The 15,856-nt window shown below is 29.1% G+C and overlaps 2 protein-coding genes across 2 annotated transcripts; both read right to left on the reverse strand.

Annotated features, from left to right (window-relative positions):
- Nucleotides 1-6,001: 6,001 nt before the first annotated feature.
- LOC110630397 (histone-lysine N-methyltransferase ATXR2) lies at nucleotides 6,002-12,411 on the reverse strand. Its single transcript, XM_021777880.2, has 15 exons — nucleotides 12,039-12,411; nucleotides 11,832-11,907; nucleotides 10,968-11,053; nucleotides 10,494-10,855; nucleotides 9,719-9,831; nucleotides 9,571-9,602; nucleotides 9,308-9,459; nucleotides 8,959-9,046; nucleotides 8,120-8,168; nucleotides 7,558-7,612; nucleotides 7,277-7,346; nucleotides 7,119-7,188; nucleotides 6,771-6,847; nucleotides 6,597-6,653; nucleotides 6,002-6,494 (listed from the first exon to the last, which is right to left on the reverse strand). The coding sequence occupies exons 1-15, from the start codon at nucleotides 12,120-12,122 to the stop codon at nucleotides 6,381-6,383; spliced, it is 1,485 nt and encodes a 494-aa protein (XP_021633572.1). The 5' UTR covers nucleotides 12,123-12,411; the 3' UTR covers nucleotides 6,002-6,380.
- A 2,112-nt stretch (nucleotides 12,412-14,523) lies between these two features.
- LOC110629347 (cyclin-U1-1) lies at nucleotides 14,524-15,848 on the reverse strand. Its single transcript, XM_021776266.2, has 2 exons — nucleotides 15,299-15,848; nucleotides 14,524-14,889 (listed from the first exon to the last, which is right to left on the reverse strand). The coding sequence occupies exons 1-2, from the start codon at nucleotides 15,694-15,696 to the stop codon at nucleotides 14,613-14,615; spliced, it is 675 nt and encodes a 224-aa protein (XP_021631958.1). The 5' UTR covers nucleotides 15,697-15,848; the 3' UTR covers nucleotides 14,524-14,612.
- Between the last annotated feature and the right edge of the window lie 8 nt (nucleotides 15,849-15,856).

The following is a 15,856-nucleotide window of genomic DNA, read 5'->3' on the forward strand; positions in this document are numbered from 1 at the left end:
TAATTTTTTAATATTATTTATAAATCAATTTTACAAATTTTTTAAAATTAATTAAATTATTTTTACCCTTTGATTTGATTAACAAAAAAATCTTACATTCACTTTTCATTATTTCTACTTTTAAAAATCTATGAAAAATCTAAAGTACTCTTGTTATTTAACTAATTTTATCTTTTCTGTCTTCGTTTAAAATTTTTTCTTAACTCAAATTAGATAAGGAAACTGTGATTTCTAACTTCTGTTTTTGGCTCAATCGAAGACAAATTCCATCCAAAAATTCTGTCCATTTATAGGGTTGTAATCGAATCAAGTCCAACTGAACTTTAATAAATTCAGACTCAATTAGAAAATAAATTTAAAAGTTTGAATTTGAACTCGAACTCTACTCGAATTTCATTTATAAGTTCGACTCGAACTTTATTTATAGATTCGAACTCGATTCATAAAATAAATATTAAAGTTGAATTCGGTTCAAACTCGATTTGTAATAAGTTCGTTTATCACATTGACTAGCCAACTTAAACTCTATTAAAAAACTCAAATTTAAAATTATTTAGACTCAAATTTGAATTCAATTATATTATAAATAAGCTAAATATAATTTAAATTTATTTAAATTAAAAATAAAATTTAAATTATAATGTCATTAAAAAACTTTTAAATTAAATTTTTTTATTTAATTGAAATCTCTCAAATTTAAAACTAATAGAAAAAAGTCACAATCCTCTATATTTCTTACTTTTGATGAACTTATTCGCGGGCTAGTCATAAACTTATTTGCGAGCCTGTTTGCGAACTTAAAAACGAACCGAACTCGCGAGTCTAAATGAGCCAAATACTGTTAAGTTCAAATTCGACTCATTTATTAAATGAGCTTAAAAAGTAAGCTCGAGTTCGGCTCGTTTAAAAAACGAGCCGAGTCCGATCGAGTTTTTATCAAGATCAATATCGAATAGTTCATGAACAGTTTAATTCGTTTACACTCGTTTACACTGCTACCCATTTACTATGTACAGTAAATCAAAATCCCTATATAATTAGCACTTTGTGGATTTTTTTTTTTTCATCTATATGGATTTTATCAATGGTTTTGTACATTTTTAAAAATCTTTTATATTCTTCCTTGTGTTCCAATTTGTTTGTCTCAAATATAAACTCAAATCAACATAAATAATAGAAGAAATCAGTGAAGAAGAGAGCATGAACTCTTCCAAGTAAAGAAAATGTTAGTTAGAGTTAAAAATACATTTAAAAAATAGTTTCTGCATATTAATTTAATATAGTTTATGATCTTCACTATTCTCACCTCTCTAGCTTTGCCTTTACATTTACTGGTCTTTTTCAATTCACCCTTTGACGACTAATCACTCAACCATATCATCCATTCTCTCCTAAAACATCTTTTCTTCTTTTCTTTTCCATCTGCTACTGGATAAGCTTGGTGCTTGCTAGTTTTGTAATTTCAAGCATTCCTCTCAACGTTACGCAAAAGTAAAGAAATCCAAATTCCAATACATCTTCACTCTTTCACTTCTAAACCAAGAAACTAGTCTAACACAAACATAAAAGAACAGCAACCTTCCATCAACCTCGTAGACCAAGAAAATTATATTCTCTTTCGAGCTTTTCATTCTCCTATGGCATACATTACCCTGATTTTTGGGGCTTTTTGCTTTTTCAAGTTAAAAAAAAAAAAAATTTCTCAAATCCTGGTCCGGCAAAAACTATTTTCCAGATCAGGGTAAATAAAACTATTTTCCGGATCAGGGTAAATTTTGACTCTACAGCCCACCGCACTTTTGAAGTGCGGTAGAGTCAAAAATTACCCTGATCCGCGAAATAGTTTTTGCCGGACCAAGATTTGAGAATTTTTTTTTTTTTTTAACTTGAAAAAAGCAAAAAGCCCTGATTTTTGCTAGTCGATGCCCTCGGTTACTTGTCGGTGCCATGCCCCAGCTTTTTTCCACCCTCACCTCTGGGGCTTGGAGAGCTCGTCATTATTAAAGCAACTTGTAGGGAAACCGTCTTTGCTATTGCCTCAGTTCGGAGAAAAAGTTGTGAGAGAAGAAATAATGTGGTGGGTGTCAGGGATTCTATCAAAAGATGAAAAGGGAGGGTAATTTTGGATTTTAAAAATTCTCTCTCCTGTAACTAAGATTTTAATGGCAAAAAAAGGTTGAAGATGGATGAAATGAGATTTTCGTCAAGAAAAATAAACAATTTTGTCTCATCGGCAGCCCTAAAAGGAAGTCAGGCCGCTACTTGACCAATTCCACCGCGTCCCGTCATTAGAGGACCTACGAGTGTGCCACATGCACCGTTCCCATTTTTGCCACTCTCACTCGCTGGTAGTTGTAAGTGGAGAAGCGCATGTTGCCCATAATGTCCCTGCCTTTCATTGCCTTGGGGAGGAGAATATTAACAGTCGTTGGTTTTCAAACCTTTGGATAGGACTTTGAACTTCTATGCCTTTGATATGGTACTGTATCTTTTTCAAATTTCTATTTCTGAGATTCCTATTTCTAGAATACTCTTTTGGTTTAGATACCTAATTATGCTCTTAGGTGCTTGCTTTGTTTGACTTTAGAATATACTACAGTATTATTTTTTGTGCGAATTTTTATGAATTGATTTATTATAAATGGAGGGTAGCAAAACTATGATCGATGATGTAATTCTAGTGATAACAAACATTATGGAACATAAAGTTAATAGTTCTAATATTTGAAATGGAGTAAGATTATTCGTGTATATTTGCAAAGCATTAATATGGATGAGCATCCAAGGATTCTCCTACTGATGAAACCAGGCAAATTTGATTGAAAGACAACACTCAATTTTTTGTGAGATAATTAGTGTAATTAATCACTGTTAATTTATTAAAAAATTAATTATTATCTAGATTTTTTATATTTTAATAATAAAAATATTTTTCGTATTTTTAAGATATATAAGTGTTTTATTTAACGGAGAAATAAAAATGGTTATAATAAATTTCTTTATAAGTCTTCCTTCAAAATTTGTCACCCTTAAATCTCAAATTTTTTCTGTTTTTAAAATTTCACATTTAAATGATATCTTTACTAATTGTTGTCTATAGAAAATTTTTAAATCTCTCCACACAATACTAGTTCACTTATCAGATGTAATACTAGTAGCAAACAGGGTAACAGAGAAGAGACGAAAATAATAGAAATTATAATGATAGCAGAAGTTATCAATATAATAGGGAAACAATTCTCACTTATTAATTAAATAAAATTATTAGCTACTAGTGTCGTGAACCTGGATATAGTAAAAAAATGTGACTAAAATTTTAAAATAAGAATCAACACTCTCAAATAGTACATATGGCAATTGAGACTCCTCCAATCAACTCGTCTTCTAATAGGGATGATATTCTGATATCTGTTAATAAGTATGTATAATTTTTTCAATATTATACATATATAAAATCTACCGTTAGGTAATTTCACCACATGTCTTCCATCTTCATTTTCTAATTGATTATTAATTTTAATGCTACTAAACATATATTAGAAAATTTTAATCGTTTGTATAACTTCTAATCTCATACACCATCTTATGTCACTTAGTTGATATCTCAAAATAAATTATTAATAAAGGATGTGAGTCAGAATCTATCTATATTTTTTATTAACACATACCAAAATCTCTTATATATTCCGGTAATTTAACTTTTGACACGCATTCATTGTTGGTTAAGGTATCCCTCTCCTTTTGCTTTAAAAAAAATCATATCTATAATTTTAACTTTTATCTATTTTAAGTTGTAAGTTGTATAAATCGTCAAACATCATCATCTACCTACAACATCTCAAGTCAATAAATAAACTTTATTTTCTTTTAAACTAATTTATTTAGAGTCTTTATTGTATTGTGTTTAAGTATGATTTTAAATACTGTATTATTTTTATTGATTATTTTTCTTGAATTATATGATTATTTTTAATAAAAAATTATTTTAAATTATTTTTTATTTTTATGACTTTTGCATTAAAATTTAAACTTAACTCAATATTTGTACTTGAAAGTTGCAAAGTGATAATGTGAAAATTTTTAGGATTCCGTCATGTAATAAAACGTAACAATCTTTCTTTTTTGGTATAATATATATTAATAAATATTCAAACTGTTAAAAGTTTTAAAATTTTTTAATGTTATTTTCCTTTAAAAAAAGAAAGTAAATCAAAATAGTAAAATAATATAGTCAATTAAATTAATTATCATATAGTTTTAGTCAATTAAAATACAAATCAATCTGTTATCGTTTTTTATTTTTAAAAGCAAAATTACTGATTATATTAATAAAATTTTATGAAATAAAAAAAGATATCATCCCAAATAGAGAGACGATTATTTCTGATGGATTCTCTAAATAAAGTATAAGCAGTTAGAGTAGTATTACGACGAACCCATCTAGCAGAAATATCAGTTCTAGAGTCTAACAAAGATTCACAATCATTCAAAATTAAATCCCTATATAAGATAATTTATCAAAAATATTCCTCAAGTACTGTTTAAACCCCTGCATAAGATAATTTGACAAAGATACTCTTTTTTTCTTTCTCATTTCTCGAGCATAAATTATTAAAATCTCCCGAACAAAGTCACGGAAGAGAGTTTCTACGAGATAAAGTTCGAATAAGATTTCAAAACTGAAGTTGTCGTTGCGATTCCGGAAACCCATAATAACTAGTAAACCTCTATTGAACATTATCTTCTGAAACAATCGAACTAATAAAATTTGAAGAAAAGTCAACTATAAAAACAGATTCATGACTCTTCCACATTAATGAAATGTCTCCTCTCAATTCTTGTTTATTGACGCCATAAATCTGTCAAAAAGGTTCGTATATTCTGAAAATTAATTGAATTGTATGTGAGAAATACCTTACAAAAATCATAAGTAATAATCAAAATATCTCTGAAAGTCTTAATAGGGAGAATAATATTTTCTTTTTTATCGATAGTCAATTAATGCATATCGTTTTTCGAAAGTAGAAGTGAGATTTAAAGAAAAAAACAAAAGGGAGAGAATGAGTTAAAAAAAACCACATAAGGAAACTTGCGTCTCACTATCAATCAATCTGTTATCATTGAACTCAGTAAATGATGGATAGATATAGAATATAAAAGTTATAGATAGATATGAAAATAATAATATCTTATTATAAAATAATTAAATAAATAATATATTAATAAAAATTTAAATTATAAATTTTATAATTAAATTAATAATTTTATAAGTAATAAATTGAATTATACATTATTATATTTATTAATATGTATATTAAAGAAAAAAAACGTGTTTGATTTTAGTTTTTTTTTTTCTAATGTAAATGGATCACTTTTCTTTAAAAAAAATTATTTCTATTTTCCAAAATCTGTTTATAACATCGATTTTAATTTTATAACACCAACTTTTTTATAAATAATTTAGAATTTTTAATTATATTATTTTTTATAATTTTTTTGGATTTATAATAAAAATAAAAATTTAAGTATATAAATAAAACTGAGTTAAACCCTAAAGTTAATCTAAATAATAAAATTTAAAATCCTTCTCCCTTTCTTCCCTCTTATGTACCATATTTTTAAATTATAAATTACAATAGATTTTTTTTTATAAATTATAATCATAATTATTAATAAAACAAAACTATATTCTATTGCAATTATAATAATATTTAGAATTGCACTGAAAATTATTAGCTATAAATTGTCATAAAAAATATTAGCAATGAATTAATAGGCATTAACAACAGAGTTATTACTAAACCATATTATTAGTGACGATTTAATTTATCAATCACTGAAGTTTCTTTTCAATCCAACCTATTAGTAGGAAAAGAAAATTTTATTTTAATTTATTTTTTCTGTAACTTTTAAAATTATAATATAAACTTAATTAAATAAACGAAATTTTATGGTAGTTTTAGCATTCCATTATATTGACATAGATATGCAAATCACTCTATTACAACAAATAAGGAACTGGCCTCATCTTCCTAGGTAATCCAAAATAACCCATTCAAAAAATACTTAACAAAATTTGCTAAAATAAATGTATAAATAAATAAAACACCCTTTGAAGGGAAGTTGCAGAGACCTAGAATATGGTTGCCCAATGAGTTTGTTTCTGCAATACACTGAAAAGACTTGTGGAAGCTATAGTTTAAATGAATTGAAGGCTCTGTTTCTTTCCTGATTCTCTTGTTCTTCTGCCAAGCTTTTCCATACCCAATTTTTCTGCTATTCCAGAATTTGACTCACAAGTAGTCAAGCATCAATATCTCTATGTCTCGCCAAATCACATTCTATGTTGATTTCTCAGTAGGTTTTTGCTTGGAAATAAGTTAGGTGGTCTCTTCTTCTATGCATTTGGCACACCTGCATCTGAAACCATAATCTGCAAGTAATGCCTGCCTCTCTTCAAAAGGAAGGTCCTCTTCTATATATGAAATCGTAATCTGAAAATACAGGATCAATTTTTTCAATTAACATCCATTATTATGTTAAGGATAGGTCCTAAACAAGAGTAAGGATCACACGTGATGAGTAAATGAGAACACCTCTTCTCCCTCACTGATGGGTCTGAGGGCAACGATTGTTGCTTGGCCATCCTTGTCCTACAAGTGATGACAAAAACAAATTACGAAACCCACAGTGACAAATTTTTATAATTTTTGAAGAATATGTGGATTGTGCTTTCAAACAAGCCAGCCATATGTGGACCTTAAGCATACCTGCTCTCTTTTGAAGGCTCTTGCATTTGGACAACAGGAGTGGTTCATACAACTCTGTAATGGATAGAATGCAGTACCTAATGCAAAATTCAAAAATATATAAATATATCTGCAAATCATCGCAAATGAGTAATAACAGTATACAATATATATATGATGTAGGAATTTCTACAACAAAATTGAAAGAAGAGAGTATTTTGAAAAAGTGAAAAAAAAAAAAAAGAGTAGTCTTTCAGCTGCATGCACATGCACTAACAGATAAAACTTAGAAAATTGAATCATACAAGACAGACAAAATGCATCTGTCAGTATTGAGTGGCAAAGCAGTTGCAGTTTTTTTAATTATACCTTGACAACAAACAGAATAACCGTCGCCAAGAGCATCCAGAAGTGATTGAGTAATTTCCTCAGCAGTTCTCTGAAACTCATTGTTTATGAATGGCACTAGAATTCAATATATATATATATATACACGAAACTCAGATGGACAAGAAAAGCACTCTAACCTTTTCAGAGTACGGAAGAGCATCAATGTACAAAAAATAATCTTCCACAGGAGATGCTACAACCAAATCACTGTAAGAAAGAAACTTAGAACTATTACCTGAACGCTGGAGAAAATCATGCGCATGATACAGATGACAACACGATCTATTTAGTGGAGGTGTTTATCTTGTCTCAATGCTAACCAAGTCCATTGCAATTATCTCCTTTTTTACATGCAAGATTAACAATTTTGTGTGGTACAATAAAAAAGAATGAAGCTCTGAGCAATTGTGATGCTTACAGATTATTCAGCTCAAACATGCCAATAATATTCCCGTAGATTTCTAAGGAGAATACTTTGTTGTGTCAAGTACTTCTCAATCATAAAAAAAAAAAAAGAAAAAAGAAAAAATTATTACTTAATCTCTGTGATATAGAAAAACTCATTAACTAATCTTTCAGTTTTGGAAAATACATTAAAACGTCTCTAATATTTTAAAAAGTTAATAAACTTTGTCCTTCTATTAATTTTGGCATTAAATATTTTACTATTTAATTCCTATACTTTTGAAAAATTTATTAATTGGTCTCTCAAATTTTTAAAATGTTTATTAATTAGTCCCTCTGTATCAGAGGCATTTTAGACTTTTTTATAATACTCAATGGCTAAAACTAATTGAGAGACAAACTAGTAGACATTTTAAAATGTCAGAAACGTTTTAATGCATTTTTTCAAAACTGATGGACCATCTAGTGAGTTTCCCCGAACCATAGGGATTAAGTAGTAATTTTCTTTAAAATAAATTGTAAGAAACATCAATCTTCAAAAAACATAAATTGAACCAAAACTTGGAATAGGATACATGGCTCACATTCCTGGTCAAAGATAGCAGCCTTAAGGAGCTGCAGCGACTGCAAAAATTCAAACAGAATCATTTGGATCAAGTACATAAAAAAGCAGGAAAAAATAATAAATTATGAACAGGGATCACTGGAGCAAGTTTGAAAAGTGATGCTAGTTACATTTCATGATATAACTTTTCAATAAGATACAGCCATTCCAAATTCAGATCTATCAAAGAATTGTGGTCTCCAAAAGGAGCAGAATTGGCTGAGCTGAAACCTAGCATGCTGGGCATGGAAAGGGTTCAAATGAAGATCGAAAACACCAAAAAGAAGACAGTATTTCCTTCTTTCTCAAAACTAGGTGTACCATATTAAAGGAAAAACACAAGGTGTTGGCAACAAGGTTTTGCTGGAGTACAAGAGAGAATCCAATGAGTGAAAAGAAAATCTAGGTCAGGAACTAAAGCTACCCAAAAATTATAGCAAATCCAATAGAACTTTTCTTTTTCTTTCTTCTTTTTCAGATATGAGTGGTCACTAAATGGTTGCTTGTCTTTGTTGTAATTGCAACTGATTAGGATCAGTCATTATGAATAACTGTTGGTTTATGCATATGACAGCGAATTTAAATTGGAAATTTACAATGACTATATGCAAGTAAATGCTAGAAGATATTCAAGGAAAGTTGAATCATCAAATAGAATTATTTATTCTGCAAAACAAAATTGTATAAATGAACAAACTGGAATAATAGTAGATTTTTTGTTGTATCATATTTGAACATGCATCAAGCACCAAGTGAATAAAAGACTGCACAATCTGGCCTTTAGAATATTTGGGATATTGAAAATCTTACGGTGAATGCGAGATCCCTTATTTCCATCCTAAATGCAGTTTCATCAGAACAATCAACATCATCTGGCAATGAAATACATTCCCACCACCTACACAAAAAGAGGGAAAAAAATTGTCTCCTCTATTTACTTAAAACTCTAAACAAGCCTTCTTATATGCATAAATATAATGCACTTCCAAAATGCAGCTTTCCAAAATGCTCTTTTTAAAGGTAAAAAAGGTTTCATAACATAATGTGATATCTAAAACCTTTTTCACAAATATACGAACATGAGACAGTATTCATAAAATTGGTGAAGATATTGTATTAAGATTCAAAAAGGAAAGGCATCATTAAAATAAATATCTACTTTCTCTTGTATCCAATTGATAGTGGCTTCCATGCTTCCAAAAGTAGAGAGAGTTCCAGGCAGTCCAATTCAACAGGATCAGTATGTTTGTTTTGTCCTTTTAGATGAGCAGCTTTTAGCTTTCGATATCTTAAAATGGTGAAAGAAATTGCCTGCAAACGTGTAGAAAACTATTTAGTTATTCAACAAGCAGATTCACATGCAAAATACATGGTTGCTTCGCTAAGGAGCTAAGGAAATAGAAAGTTCAAAATAGCACATACCTTGGCTGCAAGGAGGAAGATGTCATTTGTGTCTGTGAAAATCAAAGAGCATAATAGAGAGAGAAAAAATAGTGAGCAAGTGGACAAGAAACGAAGCAGTACCTGAGCAAGTTAATGAATGAAAATGGCATTCAACATTAAACCTAACCATTAGCATGTTGTATAAATTTTGCAAGTGCTTCTCTTGACAGTGCTTCTGACCTCTTCCCAGTGCAAAGTAATGAATGAGAAGATTTCCAATCTGCCTCCGCACATTTTTTGCTACAACAATATTGGATAATATTGGTTAAAATAAAAGGGAACTCATGCTCAATGCCTAATAAAAAAAGAAATTGGAAAAAGAAGATGTTTCTAGAAGTTCCAGTAGCATAAAAAACCACACTAGAAAACATAGTAAAAAACCAGAATCAGTAGGCTCTTGCTTCCAGCTGAAAAATAAAAGCACTCCCATTTTAAGCCTTGAAAAACTTTTACCATTTCCTTTTGTCCATGTTACAGTGTACTCTCAAGCTTTCTCAAAATATTTGAAGAAATAACCATTAAAATTGCTCCTCTTGTTTCACATAGTAGTAAGAAAGCCACCATAAATCAATAGATATCGACACCAGATAATCAGTTCCAATTTTTCTATGGTTCAACTGTTCAAGTAACCAGTATCATTTGCAAAGGTAGTTGTCAAAGTATATAATTGCATCATGCCAGCTGGAAGAACAGCAAAGTTGATGTTTAACTTACAGAGGCAACTCTTTTGGAAGCCCCTAAAAGAGCTCATCCAGGGCTATTTATGTTTCTATTTTTTATTGTTGAAAAGCAACATGCTTCAAAGCACATACAGATACATTCACACACATAAGAGGATATTTGAAATGAAAGATTGGAATAACAAATATTAACCATTTAAGAGAAATAACAAAATGACTTACCTACAATAGTATGCTTCTCCACATCCCCCAGGACAAGCAATGGCTGAAGGCAAGCAAAATGTTTTGGAGTGAGGCAACACCAACTCGCCATTCATTAATGACTGCACAAGCGCCTCAGGCAAAGTAACTTTGCCATTGGAACTGCTAGAAGAAGCACAATTCCCCAACTTCTTACATTCTTTCACATAACAATCATCTTCTTCATCAGCTGAATTGGTGTCACAAAAATCTTTTGAACTTCCTTCATTGTCACATGCTTCGTTAGCTGACACACCTAGACTTTGCAAATAGAGCTTCCTCCCAATCTGAAGTTCTATTGAACCAATAAATTGGAAACAAAAGCTACACACTAGACAGTCGATCTGCAAAGAAGAAGAAGACTAAGGAAAATAGAAAACTGCAATTTTTTTGGGCAAGGTATAGGAAAGAAAATAGCAGGGAAAAAAATTGAGGAAATACTTATGATCTCAAGACCTTGTTTGAAGGATGCTGAATACCCACAAGAATTGGGTCCTTCAAAATTAGTTCTCCTTCCTTGAAATCCAAATCAGCATAGACACCTGAAATACACCATTTGCAGCTGTAAATATTGAAATACACATCATAACTTTTAAAAACTACATGAGAATAAAAAGAACAATAATGGACCTTTCACAGTAATCCTTAGCACTAATAGATATATAAAGAACAGAAAAAAATGCAGAACTTATTCTGATTTTTCTAAATGAATTTTAGCATTGAACATTGTTTTCTAAAATTTAATACACTCGAGTTAACCTTAATCCCAAAATAGTTGATCAGTTACATTGATCCTGTACCTCAATCCCCCTACACATTTGATGATAAAAGTAAATATCTAAATATACTTAAACATAACTTTAAACATAAATATCATAAAGGAACAAAATTATGAATATTTTGGGATATTGTTAAGGCTGTGCTTACTAAGAAGCAACTTGTTTATTAGAGAAACTTTTGAAAGACATTCCCCATTAATTACTATAGCCAAGAGAAAACTTTTACTACAGATAATTTTTCCACCCTGCCCACTATGTCTCCCTTTTTATTTTCTTTCCCTGATGCCAATTCATAATTTAAAAGCTGGCATCCAATGCTCACATTCTCCGAAGAAAAAATCACTTGCTGAATAAAAATTGCTTCATAAATAGCCATGGAATATGAACTCACAGTGAATAATATCACAAACTCAAGCTAGTCAGATTAAAAAGTTCATATTAAGAAATTCAATAGGATATATGTAAGTACGATATAGCCAAGGCAAAGGGGGAACAATATATCTTTTCCGATTGAATGATTACAACTCAGCAAGTAATGTACCCTTTCCAAACTCGCCATTCTGTTTAACTTTGATTCCACGGCATTGCCTACTCGATATGAGCTCCTCGAAATACTCCTAGAAAGCATAACCAAATCATAATCTCAGTTCAACAAAACCAAAGACATGTAAAAAGCTCCAGCTTAACTTGAGATTCGCATGTGTATGTCTGCATACATATATAGAGATAGAGAAAGAAGGGTGCCTGCCTGGACTTGGGGAGGAGGAGGAGGATGGAGAAGAACGGAGATTTGAGAAGCGCACTTGCGATCAATTGGGCAAATTGTGTCCATTACAAGCTTAAGCTTGCTGAAAGCTCAAGCTTTGTATCAACTGCGAGGACTGAAGAGACGACCCTCCTGTGAGACGACTCAATAACTATATAGGGCATCCGGCGGTTGCCGCTTTCGTTTTCAGTCTTCTACTTTAACCACTGCTATTGGTAGACTACTGTCGTCGGGGTTATTTGTGTAATTAAATTTTTTTTTCTATGAGGAAAGTGTAATTAAATTTAAGTTTTGTAAATAATCATATTTAATTTTTGGCAAAAAATATACTATACTTCAAGAAATTATTTTTATGTTTTAAAAAAATATATTAAAATATTTTTGAAATTTAAAAAAATTATTAATTAATTAATTTGTTTATTTTATTCATTAACTAGGTTTTGTTTTATTTCTACACAGTTTTTATAGTATGTAGTTTGTTTCTTTTAGTCTTCCTTGAGAATTTATTATGATGTGTTTGCAGCCTGAGTGAGGTATTTGCTTGCATGCATGAATTTCCTCCCTCATGACAACTCTAACGACAACTGTTTGGCGTTGGAGTCACCATTTCGCTGGTGATTGGAGCTAAGTCCTTGCTTCTTTGTTCTTCATTTTTTTTTATAACAGCTACAAATTCTGGTGATATCTGGCCAAGCCTTACGTTTGCGATTGTACGGGTGCCGATTACAACTATTTCCTTCCCAGGCGGCGAAGATAATGAGACGATATGTATATTTATAGGGCCCAGCCTAAAATAATTGTTTATAAATTAGAGCGGTTCGGTTTAAAATTAAAATAAATAAATTAAAAATTAAAATTTTAATATTTATAAAAGTTAAATTAAATTAATTTTAATTAAAAATTAAATTAAATTATTTTAATAAATTTTTTATTTTTTATATTTTATTTTTAATATTTTAAAATTTAATTATAATATTTTAATATTAATATAATATAATTTTTTTATATTATTAAAAATAATATATTATTATTACTGATCAGATCAATTTTATTTTTTTAATTTTTTTTATTAAAATTGAATCAAAATAAAATAATTAAAATTTTTAAAATTAAAAATTAAATTAAATTAAAATAAATAAAAAATTAAATTAAAATTTTAAATTAATTTAATTTAACCGATTTTTTTTATTTAACCGAATACTCGATTATAGGCCGGCGCTGTGCTTCTTCCCTAACTTGAGTTTTAAGTTGGGTGTTTAAAATTTTAGGATAAAGACCATTGGTTTTACTTATAATATTTTCCTTTTATACTATACACGCACTAGATTAAAAATAAAATTTATTTTCATAAATATAAAGTTATTATTAACACAACTGGACTTATTATATAAATTTAATTAACATCTTTTAATTTTTTAATACTATAATTAGATAATAAAAATAAATTATTTTTTAAAAATAATTTCTTTAAAAATACTCTTTTTCTGTAAAAAAAAAAGATGTATATATTATTTTAGACGGATTAAAAAAATATCATTAATATGTTAAAAAGTAATAAATTATACTATTTTCCTTAATATATCCTTCACCTATATTATTTTATTACTAATTTATTCTTCAAATTTAATTTATTAATTTTTAATACATATTAAACAAGATTATATTAAAAAGTTAATTAATAAATTATTATCTCAAAAAAGAAATTCATCTATAATTTGAGACAAATAAAAAAGAAAAATAACCCTATTTTTATGAAATGGATATAATTCTTTATATATAAAAATTATTTTTCACAAAATAAATGTTGTTAAAATATAATTTTAATTTGTAATTTCAAGAGAAATACTTTTAATATAAGAGTACCATTCAACAATGAAAAACATAAAAATTTTGAAATTAACAATTTTAATTTCTTTTACAAATGATAAATGATAATGCATTTAACTTTTAGTTTTAAACATTAACTTAAATTATTAAGAATTAAAATGTAATGAAAATTTTACAATTTTAATCATTAATAATTAAAATAATTTTACAGGTCATTTAATTAAGAGTGTGAAATTATTAAATTAAAAAAACAGCAAAAAAAGTATATTCCAATAACAAAAAAAATTATTTTTTAGTCTCTTAAATATAATATAATTAATAAATTTATTTTTCTATTTTTATAACTCATCACTTTTATTTTTAATTCCATCAATCACTGTCCTGGTCTCTTTGTACATTCTTCTCACCGTCAACTTTAGACAGATGATATAAAAACTCTAGCAACTCAATGAACAATTTCCATTCTTTTGTCCTTTCTTCAATTTTTCCTGAAGAAACTTAGTAATATTGCGAGATTTTAACAGAATTTTTTTTATGCTAAAAAGCTAAATTTATCCCATAATTTATATATTCTAATTTTAAAGTGCGAATTAAATTTTAATTAGTTTATTTGGCTTTATTATAAATTTAAATCGAAAAATAAAATCAGAGTAAACTTGATCTTTTTACTAAATTTTTTTTTTCTAAAACAAGCAAGACGAGGAGAGAAATTTCTAAAACTCAAAAGAGTCAGTCCACTACTTGAGATGGTGAAGTAGAGTTGTGTGTATCATCTACTGATATTTCTGTTACATCATCCAAGGAATTAGAGGGTATTGGTCTTTCAATTTTCTGAAGTGTACCATTCAACAGCATCTCTTTTTCCAAATGCAAGCAATAGTTCTCGAAGATTCTAGAACTTACCATTACCCCAAAATCTAATAGGAAAAGGAATTCAATTTCCAGCTTGTTCAATTCTGCATTGCTCACTCCTCCTACCCTTGCATAGAATGCATTGTTATGGTGCCTGCAGTTTTGCAAATCCTATAAATATATGTTTCTCATTCTCACACCATTTTCCTTTTTCTCATAAACAACTGAAGAAATTATATTCAACTTTTATCAATGATGATAAATACTAAAAATAAAATAAAAAAAATAAAATAAATATATAAAATCTAATCATTAATATCATTCAAAATTTTCATGTGGCGATTTAATTTAAGGATTTAAGGATGAATAAATGCTTATACTCCTATATTAATTGAAATTAATTTATTGAATCACTAAAATCATACCAAGATTTAAATATTTAAATTAAATAGCTAAAATGCGAAAAATTGTTTTGATTATTTTTGTAATTAAGCCTATTTATAATAGTAACTATATCATATCAAATCTAACAAAAAAGAATAGAGAAAGAGAGGAGCACTCACTCGTCATCCAGCATCTTAGAAGCAACCAAGACACTTGTAACCAGCAACCTATGCACATTCAGTGATACGACAAGAGAGTCAGGGTGCTTGTGAAGCAGCCTGTCTATGTACACATATCCAACCACGAAACAGGATGGGCTACAACTTGTGTACTTGTATAGCCTCTCCAAGTATTTTTGAATGCTTATGCTAGGTGCTCTTACACCATGAAATGCGTTTAAGCTCTTCCCAAGCCTAGTCAAGCCTGAGCTCATCCCATCTACAATCCGGTCGTTACGAGCCACTAGCTTCTCTATCACCGTTGATAATATGGTTAATACTCTTGGTGTGGTTGGCTCAGGCTGAATCAGCTCTGGCTGCCGGCTGCTGTTGGCAGTGAGCTTGCCGCTGGCTAACATTTAGAACTCATTAATGGAGAGCCTTTTGAGTTTTGAGACATCCGGATGGTTATCAATTTCCGAATTCTGAGTGTGCTTGTGTGTGTGTTATCCGCTTTGTAGGAATTGTGAAATGGGTTTTTGACACGTGTACATAGCTGATCTGTCAGTGGAAGTAAAA

This window comes from Manihot esculenta, chromosome 13, assembly GCF_001659605.2.
Source record: "Manihot esculenta cultivar AM560-2 chromosome 13, M.esculenta_v8, whole genome shotgun sequence".
In the NCBI taxonomy this organism is placed as follows: domain Eukaryota; kingdom Viridiplantae; phylum Streptophyta; class Magnoliopsida; order Malpighiales; family Euphorbiaceae; genus Manihot; species Manihot esculenta.